Genomic DNA, 22979 nt, shown 5'->3' on the forward strand with positions numbered 1-22979 from the left:
TGGTGTATGTGGAAAGGAAAGAAAACGCTTGATTTTAATAAACTTGAGCTTGAGAACTAAAGCTGCAGAAGACGTGCGAGAAAAGTGAAATCACATCCCAGCAATCATTGGAAAGCTTTGCCTGTGAAAATAGATGCTCCTGACAACGGTCACCGCTGACAGCGAAATTCTTTAAACGCACTCCTTCTTCCTTCCGAGCCAGGGTAATTGACCCGGCGTTGTGCTGGCAGCAAGAAGCTGAAGTGTATGCGAAGATCTTGCTTCAAGTCCGCAATCTTCCTGCCCAGTGCGTGTGTTTGTGTACATGTGCGCAAGCGTATAAGTGTGTGCTGTTTCCCGTGAGAGAAGAAAGATCGTGCGCGCGCGCACCCGAGAACGTTAACCTGCTCCGGCTTTAATTGGCCAATGTGTATTGCTGAAATTGTACGCAGAAACCTCCCGATCCTTGCCACCTTCCTTTGCCAACGTTCGCGATAGTTTCGTCCAAGCCCAGCTTCCACGGGTTGCGTCTTGCAAGCGGTCCGCAGCAGCAGCAGCAGCAACAGCAGCAACATCAACATGGAACAGCGGTGGATTTGCTATTTGGCGCAAGTAAGTACCGAGCACAGCGATAAGCACCGGACCACATGGTCTGCGGGTGAGGGTTAATTTGTTTCACTGCCTCCGAAACCATCCAGCGGAATTAGTCCGCACTTCACAGGAAAGCTGCGAATCCCACACGGTGAAGAACGTCCGCTTTTTCGGCACTTTTGGCATCGCGTGGTCTTTACAGGGCAGGTTTTGTTAAAGCTTTTCGCCCGATCATGTTTCCGTTGCACTCAGCTCAATTACTTGTTGGAGCTTTTTGGAGGGCGTGCGAGAAATTGGGAACGCGCAAAGCCCGGGCGGTGATGGCGGTGTGGAGAGTGAAATAAAAAAAAACCGCAAAACCATAGCAAACATAGCAACTTTTTCTGACTTTGCAACTTCGACCAAGAAGGAACCACAACCAAACTTTCTCGTTTGTTAAGTTCGTTTCCTTCATTTCATGCTCAATTTGGCGAGATATTTTATATGTCATTCTTTTAAATAAATCATCCTTGTGTTGTAAATTGGAGGATGTACAAAACAGGGCACTTTCTTCTTTTACAAATAATATTTCGTTAAGTATTTTTAATTTTTATAACCCCTTCTCATCAATTTCCAAAATTAAAAATTAACTGTATTAAATCGGGCCGAATGTCGTGAATTTAGTTTTCACATTTGCATCTTAAACTTTCTCATCCAAACTTACTTATTTGCCTTTCAACTATCATGTTGAATTAGAAGAACATGTTACTCTTTTTTATATGTTTGACTTATGAAAACCGATTAATCAAAATCAGATTTGTGTCTTCTGCATAGTAACAAAAATGTTAGTTCATATGTTGTTGGGCTATGGAGTTATAGTTTTGCTGAATTCCGATCATTGCTGGTATCTAGTTGAATAGTTGCACAGTTCGTTAGTTATAATGTATAAATGAATAAATGAATAAATAAATTCATTCCATAAATGAATATACATATATTTTTTGTTAATTTACTCTCTTTTGTTTTCGTTCTGAATGAATCTAAGAGTAATATTTTATTTTATAACAGATTTATAAATATTTTTAATGCTAAAAATGGTTCACCGTGTCGCCTACCCGGGGATGTTAGGCGTAGTACATTAAATTTTATTGCACGCTAATTAAAATGTACGCTTTCCCATCCGGCAAGAAAGGACAATTTCAAAGAGCTGATTCATCAACGGTCTGGGATTCCGGGCGCCTTCCGCTTCAAACCTTTTGATGTGTCCAATTTCAGGGACAAAACACAAAACCTTTTCTGCCAACAAATGTGTGGAAGCAATGGCAAAGATTGACCACTATCATGCGCCAGTGTGGTGCGGTATGATGTGATTCAACGCGTCATGATCATGAACCAACGTCACAGACGCCGTGTTTCTTATTATTCGGAAGCTTTCTCCTCGTGGAGTTTGACCACTGGAGAGTGGCATCATGTTGCTTTTTGAGTAGGGAAAACCAACCACCAGAAAACCAAATGTTTGAAGCACAGTTTTCACCACTCCGGATTAAGGGATACTTGCACGAAACGTCGCAACGAAAGGCAATGAAATTAATGTCTTATTAATGTCTGTGCAGCGGATAAATTCGCTTTTAAAACAATAGAAGGTGGTACCTTGGACAGCATTTAAACTGGTACGATTGAAAGTAAAAGATTTAGCAATAGACGATGACATAAGCAACAAACTTTGCCGTTAGAAAGCGTTGATTATTTATTGTATACATTTTCTTTTGCATTTCATTGTACGGCCCAGAAATATAATTTCAATCCATTCAGCTGACAATAATTCGACCGAATTCTTCCACCGCTGGACCGTGCGTACTTTCTCCCGGTTTCGGTTTTGAGGAAACCCATAATTTCATAACCCTTCCATTCCATTGTTCCTGCAGGAAAATGCTTTACAAATATAATGGCTTATGCGTTCCATCAACCTTTCAATATGCCTTCACTCCCAAAACATGACTCCGCTGCCCTCTGACATGAGATATGCGTTGTGTTGTGTGGGTAGGTTTCGATGTGATTTGCATACAAAACTCCAGCGCGATTGCGATAGCACACAGACCGCTACGAGGGGTTTAAAGTTTGTTACTTGCAGCACGCACCGTTTTTATGGTGAATTGTTGTCCCATTGGCAAGAGAAAACAGAACACTGATTGTTCTTGCGATGGAATTGCCCCAATCGGGCCCATTCATAGCTCCACCAAAGCCACGAGAAGATCTGCTGTCGTATGCTTCCAATGGAACTGCTTGAGAAGACTTGAGGTAAGCAAGCCGCCTCGCTGTGGTTGACAAACTTGTTTGGTATCTTCGACTGAACTGTACGTACTGCTTGCGTGTGACACCGTTCAAGTTCAAGATTGCGCTCCTACAAAACATTACAAACTGGTCTGTGATGCTGCACCTTGTCGTCACGAAACCATTCCTCCAGTATGCATTTTATGGATGATCTTAGGACAGCAATATTGTTGCAAAACGATTTTGTGGATGTAGAAACAATTGGTAAGTTTGGTATTGAACATAAATTTTATTTATTAAGCTTATCAAATTTTGACCATTTGTTCGATTTCTTTAATCAATTACATTCATGATAATGTCCTGTTATCATTCTGCTGTGAGTCGTTCGGAAAACAAAACTCATATTTGTCACATAAGGATGTGAAAAGGAGAAGAAAACCTTTAGCAGAACAATTTATGTATTTTACTTTCGACAACAGAAATGCAGAATAAATCTCTTTTTACCGTGTTATAGCCTTTCATGCTTTCGTCTTGTCCATCGTCCAAAATGAAGCACACCAACATCAACCTTCCTGTAGGCACTGATTCTATCAACGGTCTGTCTACATGTTGAGTTTGGATAACTAGGAAGAGATAATAGCGGCTAATAATGAGAAAATGCACATAACATATCATCCCATTTCCTTACTAAAAAAAAATCATTTCCATTGACGACGTTTTCAGTAGAGTTGCTTCTTCAGTTAGGTGTCTACGTTCTCTCTATTCACCGTGTGGCTAAAATGATGGCCGGGATAATTCTACCAGGAGCGTCATACGCGCTGAGTACAGTGTGTTAGCCATCTTTCGGTCCCGTCCCGATCCTGTTTTTTTTTCCTCCATTCTCCACAACTTGTGGTTGCTTTGTTCTTGTATTTCAGTGATTCGTTACGAATGTAGGTGCTAAATACACGACCACGAAGGAAAACCATTAAGAGTTAATGCGGCGGAAAGCGAAGCACCTCCGAAGGAGAAATATAAGGAACCGCCGAAGTGGTGATACACTTTGTACACTCGCCACTTTGCTGCCGCATAGCTTTTGTGGTTATTTGGTTAGTTTATGCTGATGAAGAATGGTATAGCGGCCTTAATTAATATTTTAATGTGCCATGAAGCATTCGTCGGTCTGCATTCGATGTCATTGTTTGGATGTAAAATATAGATTAGAATTCAATATGAGGCAACACCTCATCAGTTCAGCACGATAGTATATGTTTTACGGTACATTTTAGTACACATCAATTTACATCTTCAATCTTTTTAACAATGCTGCTCAATACTGCTCACTTCACCAACTGCAACTCTTCCCGAAGTTGCTGTTGAACGGTGCACAAGTAGGCCATCATGTTCCGAACCGAAACCCTGTTTTGGACAGGCATTCACTTTCGCAAACAGACCGCCATGTGGTTGCAGGCCGCGCCCGATATATGGCGGCACTCTTCTTAACCATTTCATGGACATGGGCGGCGAAAGCAAACCGAAATGCAGCAGAAGAACCACCGGACGTGTAGGATGGTTCGCTAGCAAGCGGAATTGGCACGCTTTAAACATTTATAATCGATTACAACGCTAGCCGCCGGGAGGAGGGGTGGGTGGTTTTCCTTTCGATTGACCCAAACTTGTGCCCCGGTTGAAAGCTTGTTCTATCGTCGTGGCGCTAAAGCGGTATGGGGCTCCAACCAAAGTGCTTTTAGGGCATTGAACGAGCGAAAGTAAAACTGTACCCAACTGCGCCGTATGCAAATGATATTTTTTCTACAAATTTTCATTATTTGATTATTTTTTTAATTGAATCATTATTAGACAATGTAGTAAGATAGAAAGTAGATTCAATTATATTACATAGCAAAGAAAAAAAGATGTTTGCAACAGATTTTTATATTACTGTGTATTTACTATGCTTTAAAATGTATTTAATTTAACTATAAAAAAAATTGACATCGTGCAATATTGTTAGTGTTAGTAGTTTGTAGTAGTGTTAGTAGATACAATAATAAATCTCCCACCACACTTTGATGTAAAGATTAAGCCATTGTGCAAGCTTAATGGTTACAAGGAAAACAATGTGATATCCTCCATCATCTTTCACTTTAGTGCAAATGAAACAAATCAATGGTCATAATTTGAGCTTCATTTGGGGCTAAACACGAATCTGGTAGCTACCATTTTATTGCAAGCCATTCACAATAGCGATCCCAAATGAAGTGATACTGTTTGGCTATTTTCTGCATTATACGGTCATTTACCACATCATTCGAACGGACCAACTTTCTACTCGCAAAATGGCTCCCGGCTGCATGAATGGTCCCCCAGCCTTTTGTTTTTTTTTCACGGACGCCCCAACAAGTCGGGGGCTTCGGGATGGTGGCGCATTCAATTTAAAAGATCACTTTGTTTTCTCAATCCAACCGCGATCGCTTCGGTTCGCGCTTAATCTGCGCAAAATGCTACCATCAGGCTGATGATCGTTTCCCCACCCCACAATAATAGATAGCGTTAGCGCGGGTCGGGGAGACGCGATGGCAAAATCGGGAACCCCATAAAAACATAAAACAATTCCGCCCGGTTCGGCTTCAACTCTCACCGGCCACGCGAACTTCGACTTGGACGGTTACGAACCATCCAAGGTTGAAAATTGGCCACGGTCAAGTTCAAGCTATGCTGTGCCTTCTCAACCAGGCAAGGGCCCACAGGTGTCGAGGCGACGTGCGACCACCATCGCGGCTTCAAGGTTTCAAGGTTGCGAATCGACCAAACGATGCGTGCGATCACAAAAACATGACTAGTGAGAAACGGCGTCTAGGTAGTCTTGGTTGAAGAAACGTTGGCCACATCATCTTACACGACAACAAGCAAATTGGTACCGCCGAACACTGAATGTGGAGTACCGGTTTTGATAGATTGTTTGATTTTGATTGCGAATTTCGGCGCGCGGGGGTTCGTTGCCGCTGCGGTCGCACAAATCTTTCGTAGTTGAAGTAATAGAAAAAAAACGTCTCCTAAATTGCACGTTCCACTGGGTCGTGCTGGGTCGCTTTACTGTGCTTCCGTTTGCTAGACACTAACGCATAATTGCATAAAACGGTGCTGATGTGTGTTCGGTTCGTTTCTTTCGTGGCGATGGCGAAAAGAAGTGAAGTAAGGTAAATAATTAGCACCGGCCACTGGTATTTGGGTCAGATGATGGCAGTTTGGCTATCTCAGTCACACTCGTGAATCAATGTTTGGCCACAAAATCTATTGTACCCCGTCCGATTGCTTGCCAATAGTAGTGGACGTGTTTAGTATACCGTTATCTAAATTGCTTTGCCGTCGATTTTGTCACGTTACGATACAATTTTATTGGGGTTTTTGGAATTTGGAACTTTTACATCCAGCTTCATTTGTCATGTTTCGTTTCGTTTGAGGATCGGACAAAAGATCGGGAAGGAACACTCTAGTTTAACTTAAAATTTTCACGCTATAAATTCACTTAACTAAGTTTAAGTTTTATTAGAGATATCAGAATCACTCAAATAGGTAATTTTTTTAAATTAAATTAAAAACAATCACCGCAAGTACAGAATTGCGAATATTTTTCAATTTTAAAGTATTGAAATGTGGGAGAATTAAAACATAACATGCCGCTATTTGCACACCTTTATTTGGAGCGCCCAAGACAAAAGAGTTTTCTGTACTTGTACTTGTGCTGTTCTGACGATTCGATAATTTTGAGATTTAAAGTAAAATTATTCAATTTGTGGTTCAAATTTAGAATTTGAATTTAGAAAAACGGACTAGGAAGTTCGAATGAATTGCGTAGAGACCTTCTCCTTTAGTCATTTCCGGCTTTTTTTGATTTTATTTCCCCTTAGCTGAATAGCCCTGCATCCTGCGTACGAAACCCCTGATGAATACTTCAAGGTAATCGATTGACAGGTATTTCAGAGAAATTCCAGAGATTCATAACGTTTGAACGATGTATAATAAGAAAATATGTTTTTATTTTAAAAGAACACCAATGTTTTCGATTATGAGCGCCTTTTTGCGAGAATTTATAATAATGAATGAAACAAATTCTAGTGATTTTCTTTTTTATTTAATTAAACTCACATCAAACTAATTTATTTCCCAGCTTAAAAGGTTAAGGAGGCGAATAATGAACACTAATGTATCTTAAACTTGAATTGCATCCGTCAATGCTCGTTAGTAGCTGCCTTATACATTTAATCCGTCCGTTGTATATTTCGCGTCTTTCGTGTTCCGAAAGGAAGCGCCGTTAAGCATGTACCCGGTCAGCACCTTCGGTTGTTATTAACATAGAAAACGGTCAACGCAACAGCATCTCCGGGACGATACCGTTAAATTTATCTCCTCGCTTAACGCGCAATCCGTAGACGGTGGTTGGCCCAGGTTGAAACGTTCACGCTACAGCTGGCTGACCGGCGGGAGACCCGGGAGAGCATGGTACGGTACCGGTTTTTCCTCACCATCCGAGCCGCGTTGCGATGTTCGGCCCTTCAGAATTACGAAGCACTGTTAACAGTGGCACACACTAGCGATGTAAATAAATGTGTTCATTTGCAAGCGCAATTCACGCGGCAGCCGGTTGAGTGTTGGCAAAATTTTGTGCAGCCGGATGCCAAAGAATGACCCCGTTTAGTGTGTACCTGCGCCGGAGTTCCGGGCGATACACCGGGATTCGAGGTGCGGGCTTTTCCATCCCAAGAAGTCACCGTACGGCGACACCAACGCATGAACGCTTTTTAGCACAGCACCAAATGACATGATTTGAATAATCTAGCCCGCAGCATCCATTCTGAAACCCCGGGGACCGATCCGGATTTTATAAGAGTGATAGGAGGATTTTGTCACTGACCCAAATATTGAATGAGATATTTTCTGTCGTCCCCACGCGCCCCATTCATTCTGGGACCGGGTTTGTTTTGTTTCTGTTCCCCCTTCTCTGTCCTCGTTCCAATCGTCACCTTACTTATCGTCCGCGTGGTGTGGGTTTGGAAAGTTTTACGACATCCACGCGATCCAACATTTTGGAGAGCGAGACAGCGCCACAGCGAAAGGGAAGGAACGGAAAATAGGGAGCACAAAAAAATCTAAAGATGGAAGGAGGAGGAAACGTAAGAAAATGGGTCAAGCAATGGCTGTGGCGTTTCCCCTGCACGGACGCGAAGAATGAAACATGTGGACGCAGAAATGAAAGCCATCCCGATCGGGTTGCGCAGGCGGGGCCGGGAACTTCTTGAGATAAACGTTACTTCATACCCATCCCGTGGACAGGCGGGGCCGGGATCTAGATGGTGTTAAGATCATTTCACCACAATGGGCCACCGGCGGTGGAAGTGGAACAAAAGAACGGTCCGACTTCATTAGCATAGTGGCGTGTGGCGTCGGATCGGTTTTTTACAGGTGCGCCATAAAACAAAATACATCCCGCAGTTCTGTGACCCAATTCTGGGAGGTGTGAGCGATTAATGTGTTCACAGGTTTGCGTGGCCGTGAACAGCGATTTATTTTGAAGGTTGAGGGAGAAAAATTGATTTGATATTGGGGGGAACTATTTAATCATATTTATGCAATGCGATTCGTTGCGGTTGTAAATAAACCGAAATTATCAATATGTTGCCGGGTCTTAGATTAACAAAACAAAAGGCAAAGCAATTAGCAAGGTGAAGGCAGTTGAACAACTAAATGTTACCACGCCGTTATTGTTATTGTATTGGAGTAATTGTATTTAATTCTCTGTTTGCCCTCTTAAAGTACTTAACTTTGCCTCAAAATGCCTTTGGGAGGGTTATCGATCCTTAGCGATAACTTTTCACCGAATATCGTTCATAAGTCGAAACAAATGTTTTCCAAAGAACGTAAAACTCATTATAAACTTCTGGCAAATTGCTTCAATTTGATCAATTGCCCTTGATCTTCGTCTTTGGATTATGTTGCATTTTACGGTGACGTTCATGTCGTAAGGGCATCTTATCAACACTTTGACATTCTGGGATAAGTTAGTATAGATGATCGATTGGTTAGGCCCGGAGGACCCAAAGTGCCTCACCATGTAAATCTTATTCGCTCCACTGTGACACCTGCCGATCGTCGAAAGAAGTTGCCCCACTGTCGCCTCCGTCCATTTCAGCACGATAAGAGCAGATATCTCAAACGTGTTATATGCTTCCGCCAGACCAATTAACACTAATGTTTATCGAATAAAGCAATCAAACCCCAAGAAAGCAAAAGGAAACGGTTCGAATACGAATTTCCCTTTCAGCTGCATCTGGTCGCACGAAGCAAAGAATACATGCCAGTAAATTGCATGTGGCGAAGGTGTTACGAGGCAAAAAAAAACGTAGGTCTATACCTTGCCATGTTTTCTCTTTCGATGGGCAGATTCCACCCGCGGCTCACTATCACTCGCTGGCGCCTTTCCCAATTTCCCATCGATCGGTGTCAACTTTCTTTCCTATGATTGCTGGCAGTAAGGGACTGTCGAAGTCGAAAGTTTTGCCTTTTTGTTTCTGTTCATGCGGCTTTGTTTGCGGAAGCCGGCGGGTGTAGAATCGTGCCATCCCATTTGCATATGCACCCGAGGAATGCATTGGAAAATGATGGCGTGCCGGGAGCATTCTCGCGCATGTTTGCCGATGCAGTATTGTAAAGTTGTCCGATCAAATGCATACGACACGGCACAATAAATACACCCTACCCACGTGAACAATCAGCTGGCGAGGTTAATCTTGCGATTGTTTCTTGCGATGATTTCCCGTGCTCGCGAGCTAACTGCTTAATGGCCACCTACGGCAGCTGCGAGCGACGTCCACTGCATTTTGACGAACCGCTGCAAGGAGGGAAACAAATTGAGGTCGCCGCTCATCGGAGCGGGCACGGTGAAGAGATTGCAGAAAAATTTTCCACCATTTGAGTTCCGCCAACTGCCCCGGGGGACACAGCACGAGTGCTGTGGGGATGAGGGAAAGCGTGTGGATTTTGCGAGTGTGGAGTGGAATTTCCATTGAAATTGAAAACTACCAATCACGCTGGTGGATAAAGGAACTAGGGAGACGTGTTAGCACTCGTCTGCTTCGATCGAGCGGTGCTGAAGTGAAAAACGATCCTCGTGCTTCCGATCATCTCCGTAAGCAATCCAGCAAATGCAGGAGAAAACCGAACGAGTATGGCACACGGCGTTGAACTGGTCGTGGTTGTTCGAAGCTACCGGTTTAGGCCGGTAGGCACCTGAAGTTTGTTTTTCCTCTTCTTCCGGAACATCTGTTAGTCGGCTGCCTGCTGCCGCTGCACAATCCCCATTGTGTTGCTGGGAATAGGATGCACTTGGTTGGTGACATATGGCACAACTGTCTACAGGCAGGCTGGCAGGCCACCATTCGCTCACTGAGAACGTCGTGCTGGGAATTGGAACACGATGGAGAGCAAACCATCTGCTGATAATGTGAAGGTGCTGACTTTATTGATAAAATATCCAACAGCGAGCACTGGCAAAAGCTCTGAGTTGTTAGTTGTGAGAGAGTTTAGGTAAATAAGTGAAGCGAACTTAATAATAAACAGCGTATTGTAAATGTATTGTATTTGTGCTGATGGGGTCTTAAATTAAAGTGTTGCACAATTTCTTCGTTTTTCAATCAATGCATGTAACACAGGATAGTCTTATAATAAAATTATCAATATATTGTATTTTTATATGAAATGTGTTTTGGCCGTGCCCGGTGGTGTATTGTGGTAGCACGATGATCTCGAGCGCAATATTTGTGCAATTTTCCAAACGATACTAAATGACCCAGAGCTGCCTTAGTTTCATCAAATGTGGCCTAATGCATTGCCCCCCCATCTAGAATTTTGAACCATTGAATACTAATGTTAATGGAAATATGGTACAAAATGATTAAAATCCTTGCCCAATGTCGTTGGGTCGTTTACTTAATTACTTATCCGACGCCACAATCGTTCCGCGCACTCGGTCCTCTACACAGAAGTCTTCTAAGCTGTTCACTATCGAACGGCTTCATATTCGCTCTCTCTTTTTGACGTAACGAGCGACTACTAGATCATATGCCTACCATTTTTGACTTACTAGACTTATTTTATCACGTTACCCGATAGTCAGTCCTTGCTACGGGGGATTGGTCCGGATGGGAATTTGGTCCGGTCCGTTCCGTGTGAAGACCGGCGATAATATATTATTCTGTATACATATCATTCCTTTTGAGAACTAAACCATTTTTTACAATAACAAAAAGTAAGGTAAGGTTTTGTAGAATGCGCTTTTACAATAAAAAAGATCACATACAATTTTTCGGGAAATATTTTTGGGATCTATCACCTTTAAATAAAAAAAATAAACCCCATTGTTGTACATGTGACACTCATCGGCTCTCAATAGACGAATCGACAAAGTTAAGGGAACGTTGAACAGATCAAGTGATGTATTGGGGTGAAACATTCAATCAATTGCTGGAGTGCCCATTATGAACGTATTTTTGCATTTTTCTCACACCGCGCAAAGAATGACAGAAGTAATGGAAGTTGTTTTAGATCGTCACGATCCCAAGAGCATCACTGCTACTCGGCCTCATTAGGAGGCTCCGCAGTGGACGGCCAATGAAGTAGAGAAAAATCTGCGTCAAGACATAACGTATTGTAACGCACGTGACGAATGTGTCTTATAACACTTGGAAATAACCGTACACAACCGAGAGCGACGGAGAAAAAGGAGAAACACTTCAAATGACCGTATCGCGTGCACGTGCTCTCGAATTTATTGTGGAAAAATCTCATTCAATTTCAGCGTTGGGTCGAAGGCACAGACTAGCGTAAAGTAAGGCGCAAGAGGAAGGAAAAGTTCCATTGGCCTCAAAACGATGCACTCACGATGTACCCTCGATGGATGATGTTCGTCAGATTTGACTGAGACAGTTTTATCGCCTAATTAAGGGCAATATGTTAGGGCTGGATGGATCAACCGTAACCTGTTAGAGGTGGATTTGTGAAGCATGAGTGGAAGCAGAGTTTCTAAACGGGATACAAAGGCGCTTTAGCAAAACTATTAAGCATCACAATTGAGCAATTAGTGCGTCGTGTAATGTTTTCCAAGCAGAACCGACGAGTTGGGAGATTGGGATCATGTTCACAGTGAAACATTCGAAGTAATTTGTTTAATCATTATTCACCAAATTTGAATTAACATTTAATACGAACAATAGTACATAAATAATAACGATAGTACAAATTAGTAATTGTAATATGGAAAAAAGAAAACATTCCACAAGAAACCATTTTTAAGTATAATCTTCTCCCCGTTCAATACATGCAATAATCAAATCTTTTGAATGACAGCAATGTCATATCGCTTTGTATAATTTTGCACCTTCAATTTTTTTTTATTCGTAGAGCGAAATCTATTGGAATCTTAATTTAAAGTACATTTCACTTAAGTTTTGATACTGTTACTTATTTCATCTACTTTTATTTTATTATTTTAAAGGGCCTCTCTTATTCCGGTATTATTTGTTATTGATAAAGTATGAATCGTCGATCTTGTAATTTTATGTTTGTTTTTTTGTACAGTTTTATGTACTATATATTTTTTTCTTTAATTTAATAACTTTTTGATGTCCTTTCCTTTACTGAGGTTCGCATTGATCACTTAACATATAGTAAAACATTGCTGTAAGAGCATAACATAAAGAACATTTGTAGTACTGATGTTCAATTGAATAAGAGGGCAACATTCGAAATTAAATCGTAACACCCGTACCGATTATTTCAACCAAATCGAACGTTCTAATGTAGAGTCAAATGGAATTGGGAAAATAATATTTAATTCTAGAACATATTGAAACATATTGAAGTTTAATTAGCTGAATAGCTTCCAAATAACATTCACTTACGAAATAAAACACCCGTTCTTTCGTGTTTGCTAAGCAGAGCATCGAAAGAGACTAACATATATACTGTTATAATGTAATAATGAACTGATTAATGACTGTTGCTTCATTATCCATGCGCAGCAGTAATGATAGCGATCGCCAGGTGTGAACCATTTTGCATCAACCATTTTACTCCATGTTGCTGCAATGTGGTTCGTTGCTCGAACCAGACGAGCCAGTTCCCAAAATTGCGGATATTCCAGTGTTCGCAAATTATTACGGCATTCGACGAAAAAAGCTTGATAATTTCAAAAGTGATGGAAAGATAAGGAAAGACATTATCGAGCAGAACAATAGGGGAAGCAAATTAATGGGGCGAGAAAAGCGACTCACCTGCCTACACGCAACATTAGAGGGCCCCAATGTTCCCTCTTTCCCCGACACGGCATCACGTGTAATCGGATCACGATGGTTCTTAACCTATTTTTCATCAAAAAAAAACCTTCGAAAGAAGTACCCGAACGAAACAAAACCGAAACGGTGTATCCCCAAAACCAACCGGTTCGATGTAGTAACGCCTTGGTGGATAAGAAATACACTCATCATGTCCAGCTGTACAAGGGAAGGTGTTGAATCGGTTACTAATTTCCTCCGTTTATTCCCCCTCAGACGTTAGTTTCCGCAATTTCACGCCCAAAAGGGAAAGATTATTGCCGCATTGTTTTGGTAATTCAGTAAAATGCTGGCAAGCTCCCAAGTCGCAGTCATCAGTAGCATCATTATGGGCCCGGCGATTCGCACCGTGCGCGCATGCAACGTCACTGGATAAGGGCTAAACGGAAAACTCAATGTAGGACTCCCACTTTTGACCTACATGAATGGTTCACCTTCTCAGTAGGGATGTTTGCAAGATTTTGAGATGTGACCCCAGTGTTGCGCCCTTCATTCACCGGGATCGGAAATGGCCTCGACTACGATGGACGTGGTGTGTGCGCTTGTTGGTTCCATTTCTAGCAAAATCCAACGCGCGGAATGGCGCAGTGCAATATTAGGCCACACGTTAGGTCTGGGCCGTCTGGGCCGACTGATTCGTCTGTCTGGCACGCAGTTCCGGTTCGGATTTCGTTTGGAGAGGGACGGTGAAAGCAAGACGCTGGGGGAGAATGTGTGTGGTGGGTTATTTTATGTTTAGGGATGAATGCACTTCACTGCCTCCTGGAGGAGGGCCTAATATGGAGCTAATTAACCACGTGTGAATTAGCTCATGTTGGGCCCCAATTTGTAAGAGCAATTTGCGTGAGTGCACCTGGAGTATTAATGAGGGAACTAATTTTCCCGAGAGATGGCGAGAGCTTACCTGTGAGAGGGGGTCTGTAGCCTTTGTAAAACGGGAACATTTTACCATCCTAGTTGGGATGAATTTTTCGTTTATTTGCATGCTTTTGGATCTAATTGATATTAATGAATAACCTCTTCTGCTTTATTTCTCCATTTCCAGCTGATTACACTACTGCTTCTACCCGCGTACGGTCCACAGTTCGCTCACAGCACCTCCTCTGCCCGTGGACACACCCTTTGGTCGGATGGACCAGCGACGGCCGGAACGAGCGTGGAAAAGTGTTCCTCCAGCGGTAATCTCAAGTATCTTTCCGGAGACGCGCTCACAGACAGCCCCAACTGTCTCGGACCTAACAATGCCCCGTACCCGGCGAACCTGGTGGCACGAACGTTTTCCAACTGGACGCCTGGGGGTTCGTCGCGTCGCGGCCGTATGAGTCAGCTGCCGACGCTAGATCCCAAGCTGACGCAACGTGCCCTGCTGCAGGCCTACGGTGATGCAAATGAAGCCACCTCACTCGAAAGCGCTCGCACGCGATACAGTAAGTGCAATGTCTGACATCTGATACAACTTTGCGCAAGATGCGCCTGTGACTGTGATAAGGATTGTGCCTCAGCCAGATCGTTCATTAGTTTGAGGTTTAATAGGAAGTAGAGATGAGAATAATTACTCTTTTCAATTATTTGAATCAGAGTCAAAGAATGGGTTTAAAGATTTGAAACCTTTACTCTCTCTTTTGCGATTCAGTAAGGAGTATTGCAGTGCATTAATGATTTTACCACTTTTTTGCGTGTATACTCACTCTCACTCTCTGTGCCGACTAGAATCTCACTCAAGAGTGAGTAAAACTGTTTTATCACTCTTTAGATTATAATCACTCTGTGAGAGTGAGTAAAAGAGTAGTATAACTCTTTTGAGATTGAGATTTGAGGTTAAAGGAGTCATAAAAAATCTTCGTGCTGATTTATACTCATTCACTCTCTCGAAGGTTTCAACTCACTCATTCACTCTTACTCAGCGCGCACATCTCTAATAGGAAGGTCCAATAATTGGTTATTGGTCTCCAAACATAAAGGGCGTCTTTTCCCGAACTCATTTGTACGGAAGATCTCAATTGCCCTGCAAATACTTATAGTGATGTAGCATATGATCATGATGATCTTTAACCCGTTCATTTGCAGTTGAATGAAATAGCATCGAAATGGATGTTACTTTGGTTTAATGATTATTAAAGCAGTTCTTACCACAATGTTTATTGCATTACATTAAAGTATTGAGCTTCAACGCATGTATGGCGGACTATACAGCTAAGGGTAAATGAAATCAAAGCAAGCCAGAAATGGCACGCCTAGACTGCGTTAGGTTGTAGTACCCCTAAAGAAGAAGAAGAAGAAGTGATCGTCAATGTCTTACTTCCGGTATCATTTTACACGCTTTCCAGCCAAAAACCTAAAAATTAAAGTCAAATAGTGCAGATAGTATTGAACAACTTAACTTTTAAATTGCTTGCAGAATAACTGATCATTTCCTCCTCTTAAACTTCTTGAGTAAATCAATCGTGTGTGAAGAGTGGTATTTTACATGGTTTAGGTTTCTTGCTTAGCTGTGCTGGCTCTGCTCGAGTAGTGAAACTCGGTTGCTCCTCAACTCGGTGGTTCGCTTCACTGGAATTTTTCACATTCACCACAACAAAAATCCAATCTTTGCCAAAAAAAAAAACAATTCAATTTAGAAATTCACCGTATCACTCAAATGTACTGCCTAACTAATGCCGGCTAAATGAGTGTAACACACTCCAGATGCGTGAGCTACCGCTGGCCACTTTTACGCTCGCCCCATCCATTTGTCCATGGCTAATAAAATTGAAAGCAAACGCGTAGCAGAAAAAAAAACACATAAAATCGGTGCCAGCTTAAAAGAAATTCCGCAGAATACCGTATCAGTAAATCGCCACAATTTACCACACGCACCGGTAGCCACCCGAACCGCCAAAGCCCCGGAAGAGAACGGAACCGTAGCTCAAACACGCCCGCACTCCACGACCGAGTGGCGAGAATGGGGCGCGAATAGCATGAACCAAAAACTCGGGTAAAAAACAACAACAACAACACTTCACTTTCTTCCCGGCCACGGCCGCTGGGAAAAAGCGAAACTAACGGACAACCGTTTTCACAGTTCTTGCCTCTTGCCGGTGGCGGCGACCGTGGCGGCGGCGGCGCTTCTTCTCGTCAGTTTGCACACAACGGAAGAAAGTGTCGAAAGTGTCAACATTTTCAGGTTCAGGGCCAAGTGGAAGGAAATTATTGCCCCGATGTGCCCCGCAGTGACATTCGTGCGGAGGCGGGAGGAAGCTTTTTGTTTTTCGCTCAAACTCACGAACGACCACGAATAGCGTGGAAGTGACCTTTTTGACGCAATTAGTTTGGTGGTGCCTGGGAAGATGTTGACCCCATGTCGTGACCGAAAAGTGGTGCGAAACTGGACAAGCCGGACAAGGCGTCTGAAGTGTGGAATTTGGTTTCGGTTTTCTCTTGCTTTTGGGGAAGCAGCATCCACTGGTGGTTTGACACGGCAGAGACAACGTCAACGGTTGTATGGGAATGTTCCACCGTTTGTTTCGAAAAATACAGGAGGACAATACTTCCACATGCCAGGGGAAAAGCGATCACCTTTCATTGTTCGGACATCAGATTTGGGACGGCTCCTCATAATGGGTGTGAAATCTCATAAATGTTCGATGCATGTTTTAAATGAAATTGACACCGCGGCATTAGTAACGCTTCAATAAGTTCTGATTTATGTTAATTTTTTCATAAATGACATAGCTTTAAATCTGATATCGGTATCTATCGGTATAAACCTTCTTCTATCTATCTTTTATATGTATAATAATATCTAGTTAATCGCAATTCAGTTTAACCAAAACGAAAGTTTAAAAACTTAAAATAAGACAGTGTTGATATCAATCTTAAAAGGCGATCAAATAGACCTCAACAATGAATATACGCTCACCTACAAATGGCAACATTAATTAATAGATGTTGTACAAACATATATCGCATACTGTTAATTGTTACAATTTTTTAAAGTACTAAAATTTACGACAAAATGGTTCATTACGAATGAAATGGAGCTAGTTCTAAAGAATCACAAAAACTTTACTTTTAGGGCGCTGAAATTCCTGCCAGGAATTATTGAAGTATATCATATATTATTGAAGTATATCATCACCTGACCACCCTGAACACTTCTCGTCACCGCCAGGAATTTGAAGGCCTCCAGTAAGAAAACAAAACAAGTGCCAACAGACGAACCCAGTCCAAGCATTAGCATATTGTCGCATTAACATCTTACGGCCGAGGTGCCTTTCCTTCGCCTTAAACCCCATTCTAAGCGCCCGGTTCTCAGGCCCCCCCATCTAAATGCCGGCATCGAAGACGCCGGCCAATACGTATTCTATACAGACAAACTTCTGTAGTTACTGTTACTCGTCAGGGCAATGTACGGATATCGTGTGTAACGGTTTTAGGGGACGGTAAAGTGGGCCTGACGACACCCGTCAGAACGTCCGGTGATGGTGATGGTGAACAGATGATGGTGGTGGTCTGGAATAGGAGTGATGATGCATTCCAAATTTCCACCATGTCATCCAACAGCATCATCCAGCGCGTTGGAAACAAGCTACAGACAACCCGCGCCGAGTTTATTGCAGCTTTTGCGCAACGCTTGTGCTTGACGCGCAAGCAGAGAACGCACCAAGTGAAGCTTCACTTAAACGAAGCATGGAATGAAATGGCTCTTTCCATCGCTGGCCATACATTTTACCTCAAAAACGAAAAAATCTTTCACTTCCGTATTGTTAAAATGTTTAGAAGTATTTCTTTATTTTGGCAGCTAATGATGTTCAATATCTGCATGAAAGTCATCTTGACTTGGGAATCATTATGAATATATTTTTAAGAATGAATTTTGGTACATATTGCATTAGTGAATAATTCGGTTTTCGTCATTTACCGATAGTTGCTTCTGCTAATCTAACATTCATTGCCGATCTTGACCTTCGTGCAGAATCGCTATGTGTGTGAGAAGCGGAACAATTAATGTTCTTCATAGTCCCAGTTTCGTTCATCTCGATAAGTGTCTTGATGTGGACCAATTTCCTGGAGCTATCTCAGCCTCAGAATTGGCTCAGACGGACAGGCTACCAGTAGCATTGCTCATACCTCAACATCAAGTTTTAGACAGGAAAGACTTTTGGAAACTTTTGGAAAAAATGTCAGATTTGTTAAGACATCTTCAACAGAAGCTGGATAAATCGTCAGTAGTTTACTCTCGAGAAAAGATTATGAGATACTCGAAAAGCAATGTTCATAACTGCAAGAAGACCTGCCTGTCTGTGTAGAAGTATTTACTGCTAAAAAGTATCCGTCTTCTGGCTAAACTGAAGAATCACATGTAAACGTATTCAAAAGATCTCTTAAAACCTAAAAACACAGACTGGAAATAATGTTTGCTGGAAAAAATCCTAAGGAACTCTGTGGGAAACCCAAACGACAAATATCGTACGCATAATTAAAGTACGTCGGACATTCAGATTTATGAACTTCTTATTGACTCGTATAGTTTAAATGTGGATTGCCGTATTCTCATACGCAGTGTAGAATTCTATGAACAGAGGGTACGGTTTAAGCTGCTTAAGAAGATTTGATCAGTAAATATATTTCTGTTCCAAAATTCCCCTCAATCGATTCTACCTGTCTCTTCCTCTACAAAAGGAATCAGATCTTGTAATAGCACTGTACCAGATGAAGATATTAATATTCCATTAAGCATACAATGACTACCCTACACCTCTATACCTCATTGATAATCGTTATTCTCTAGTGCTTCGTTTTTCAGTTCCAATGAATTCCTTCGGAGCTCTATACAATCGTACTTCTAGCTGGAAGTTAATCTCCTCATTACTGGCCAAGATGCACATACTTCAAACATAATCGTACATTAAGCTGTTGTCGTAGAATCCTAGGACATTTGCATATTAGAAGCATTCTTTTTTGGTAATCAAATCAGATTGTTAATAAAACGCAGGACACGAAATGAGAAGCATACTTCACGTGCGTCCAAAAGCGCCTAGTCATAAAGCGATGAGGCAAGCTGATCGCGGAAATGAACACACTTAATTGCTTCAATGTCATCCAGGCCCGTTAGTTAGTATTCTGATGGCGCTTTTCTTCCGACGTCTGGTAGCGAGTAATTATGTTTGCATGAATCCGGAAACATTTAACCACACTTGCCCAAATGTCGTCCAAATTGTAATCCAAATGCTTCGTGTCTTTGTTCTTTACCGCTTCTTCAAAGGTCGCTCGCTGGACAGTAGCCAATGCCGGGATACGCCGTCACGCCTTTGCAAAACTCGCTACAACACCACGGCACCCATGTACGGCGTCAGCTTAACTTCCGGCCAGCCGGTCACGATCGTGCAGAAGTTCCCCGATCTGCTGCAGCAGGTCGTCTTCGAGGTGTGCGAGTAAGTATCGAATGGAACTGTATCATGTCTAGTGAATTTCCATTATTATCTTCCAGATCAGGTAGGAATGTACTTGAGCCCCAAACTGACCACAAATCAACCGCTGTAGTGAACCCTCACGGGTAGCGCGTTTCTATTGCGAGTGGAAACTTCACATCAATACACCAGTAAAGAAGTTTGGACATCCTTTTTTTTCGCGCATTTACGCTGCTATGCGAGACCCAACATCGATCGAAAGTTAGCCGCCGTTGAAACTGCGTGTGCGCACGAGCACTTCCTTCTGTGATTCATTACTTATGCAAACAGCGACATGAGCCATTTTCCACTGTTGGACACGAAACGAACAAACGAAATTTCGCCCGTCGTTCACTCCGTTGCACATATTCTCTTTGTTTGCCTGCCTCTGTCCACTTGCCGTGCAAATTCGATGTATTTCCAGTTTGTGCTGCGGTTTGGAACGTACGTTTTATTATTTTTCCTTTCCTCCCGATCGTGCATTTGTCCCCTGTGTGGAGACGGGTGGACGGTGCGAAAGTTTAACTTTTACTCGACGCCCCACATAACCGCGGCAACGCCTGATAAGGGTGGAAAAACATTAGCATTGCATTCCTCTCCTCTGTATGTGTGTGTTTATATTTGAGTGCGATATTAACATATCGCTCGATGGTATTTAATCGGGTCCAGCCTTACGATTGGCCTTTAAACTTGACCGATTTTCTCTTTCGCTGGACGAATGGAACGGAGAAAGTCACCAAAAGTGTCCACCACTTTCTTGCTTTACCGTCTCAACGCCAATCCCGTACCCTCGCAGATAAGCCCGGAATAGAATTAGCGAAATGAAAAGCAAAAGCCCACCCATTTCTGCTGCACACGATCATAACATGCCTAATTTCCATACGTTCTACTTCCACAGATCTTCCGAGTGTGATGTCGTGCGGGGCGAATGCACACAAACCTACGTTCCGTACCTGTTCCTGGTGATCCCGCTCGGTCCGGTAACGCTCACCGGACAGGATTATGTGCTGGTGGAGAGTGGCTGCGTCTGCAAACCGAAGTACGCGACCGAAAAACCGCGCGAGACCGGTGGCAACTTTATCCCTTAAAGCTCGCCGATCGTAACGGAGACGATCACGATGGGTGTCAAGAAGGATGTGCTTGATGCTGGTAGTGGAAGGCGTGCAATTTGAACGAACAAAGCAAATCCCGTTTGCCGGGAAGGCATTTTGCGTAATAGAGGAAAAATGTGATTTGAAACACGGATGGTTGGAAGACGTTGGGTGCGGGCGGTTTGTAGGTGTGGTGAACTGGCTGTTCACACCGTGCGACACTAAATAGGCATTTGCGTTTAAATTATTCTACAATTCGTTTCTCACCCGTCCCGAGCATCTTATTGTGTCCTTTAATGCAGCGGATAAGTATCACAGCACAGAGTTGATGCTATGCTCCGGTACCGGATGCCGGATTGAAAGGGATTGTGTACTAAGTGGACGCCAGACGGGCCAAACAGACCGAGGAACACATCTTAGAATCTAGAAACGGTTTAATGTGAGTTATCCGTAGTTCGTTCGGGCGACGACTATCATCAACTATAGGCATAGGTAACAATCGACCGTGTGTGAGGGAGCATTTAGTATACTTTTTGTAAATACAAATAAATATTTCTATGCGATTTAACAGATGAGTTTCGTTGTACTTGTACTTCTAATTGATTGATACGATCGAATTAATCGCGGTGAGTGATGGGCTACGCAATACACTTTTCATTCCAAGCTTAAAATTTCTATTCGCATGCGAATCTGTGGGTCAGAATTTATCTCAGTTTCTTCTCAGTTCTATGATCTTTTGTTATCATATTCCTATTGAAGTCCTCTCTGATATATCGCTTAACTGTTTAAATGAAATTGTTAAACTACCTACAAATTTACTTGCTTACTAATCCGAAAATGCTGACTTATGACGGAGTCTTCTAACGGAGTTCTCCTTCTTCACGGTTGAGCACCATTGTCTACCAATCCAATATCTCGTCTTTCTAGTTGATTCTGGCCAATTCCTCATGTATCCTAGTCCTGGTTTATTATAGCATTGCTTTAAACCGTTCATGTTCGAGTGCTTCCGTCGATCATTCCGTTATTTCGTCCGTCTTGTGGATTTTGGTCGCTAAAGGCTTCCTCTCTGTAATGCTTCTGTTAGTGGACGACCTAAGCAGACTTTACCGGGCAGTTTGCCGATGCCATTCTAATGATATTATTTTGCTACCGAAATCTGTCGAATCTGATTCGCTGTACGATATAATCAGAAGCAGTACACGAAGCCCAATACTCCAGTAGTGAATCAATCCCCTTGGAGGCCCAGGTCGAATGGAAATTTATTTAGAAACCCTCTGGTGCTGCATTTCGGATCACCCTCTAGTATACTCTAGTTTGGGCCCTTTACTAGCATAATTCATACATCTATTCTACTAAACATCGTTTATCGGGGCTTCCAACACTGCGAGGCCCTAGGCGACCGCCTACTCCACCCACCGTTAGATAAGCCACTGTTATGCTTTTAGGGGGTTGTTCCGTAGTTCGGAGCCCTTCTTCTATTCCTCCTTCCTTCTTCGTCGGGACTTGGTCGCTCTTCGGTCCTCCTGGGGTTACAACGAGATGTTCGTCGGTTGACGGGGAAACGATAACTGACTTTGTTCGGACATGCCACCGCTTTTATATAGTGCTGGCCATGTCTCGAACTTTCCTATCACCTCACAATTCGTGTTCGATCCTGTCTGTTTGCCTATTCTTTCGTTCCTCTATGTCCTTTTTCCATGAAGAAGTTGTTCCGCGAATTTCTGTCCTTTTGTTACCGATTCTGGTCTTACCTACAAACAAGGACTTCATTGTTCTCGTTTTTTACCATTTGCATTTTGTTTGTTTTCCCTATTTAACCCTAGATGACGCTTTTCTGTGTCCTGGCTATTTGCCTTGGACGCCACATGCTCAAACCCGCAACTACCTCCGAACGATCTCGTGACAGGTGAGATTATTCCTATTATGGTTTTGAAACTTGGGATTAAGGACTTGAAAGAAATCTTTTAGCTATATAATGTACTAATCCATTCGCGATTCTTTAACGGCACTAAAATATCAAAAGATATTTAGGCATGCCACGTCTGGCTTTCTTTGGCTTTATTTACTCTTAGCTGGATAGTCAGCGTAGCGTGCGGCTGTAACAAGTAACATTTTACTATTACAAATATTACTTACGAAAAATATTAATTGTAGTTCTCAAATTAAACGTAGATCATTTAATTATTGATTTGCGCTTCTTAACGTGGCAATCCGTTTCTCGTGTAATGGCTTTATGGCTTGTCTAGTGGTTATTTCGAAGAGTTACTAACATT

General features: G+C 42.5%; 1 protein-coding gene across 1 annotated transcript; it reads left to right on the forward strand.

The window, feature by feature from the left end:
* Positions 1 to 488: 488 nt before the first annotated feature.
* LOC128304373 (uncharacterized) lies at positions 489 to 21179 on the forward strand. The gene is made up of 4 exons (XM_053041554.1): positions 489 to 591; positions 14233 to 14614; positions 19432 to 19600; positions 20514 to 21179. Exons 1-4 carry the CDS (start codon positions 559 to 561, stop codon positions 20701 to 20703), a joined length of 774 nt encoding a protein of 257 aa, XP_052897514.1. The 5' UTR covers positions 489 to 558; the 3' UTR covers positions 20704 to 21179.
* Positions 21180 to 22979: the final 1800 nt, after the last annotated feature.

This window comes from Anopheles moucheti, chromosome 3, assembly GCF_943734755.1.
Source record: "Anopheles moucheti chromosome 3, idAnoMoucSN_F20_07, whole genome shotgun sequence".
Classification (NCBI taxonomy): domain Eukaryota; kingdom Metazoa; phylum Arthropoda; class Insecta; order Diptera; family Culicidae; genus Anopheles; species Anopheles moucheti.

What these genes read in the sequence shown, in the direction of transcription:
- LOC128304373 (XM_053041554.1), top strand. Translation starts at nt 559, where the DNA reads ATGGAACAGCGGTGGATTTGCTATTTGGCGCAA. An exon ending in GGATTTGCTATTTGGCGCAA is followed by an intron (nt 592 to 14,232) that starts GTAAGTACCGAG and finishes CTCCATTTCCAG; the next exon opens with CTGATTACACTACTGCTTCT. An exon ending in AAGCGCTCGCACGCGATACA is followed by an intron (nt 14,615 to 19,431) that starts GTAAGTGCAATG and finishes GCTTCTTCAAAG; the next exon opens with GTCGCTCGCTGGACAGTAGC.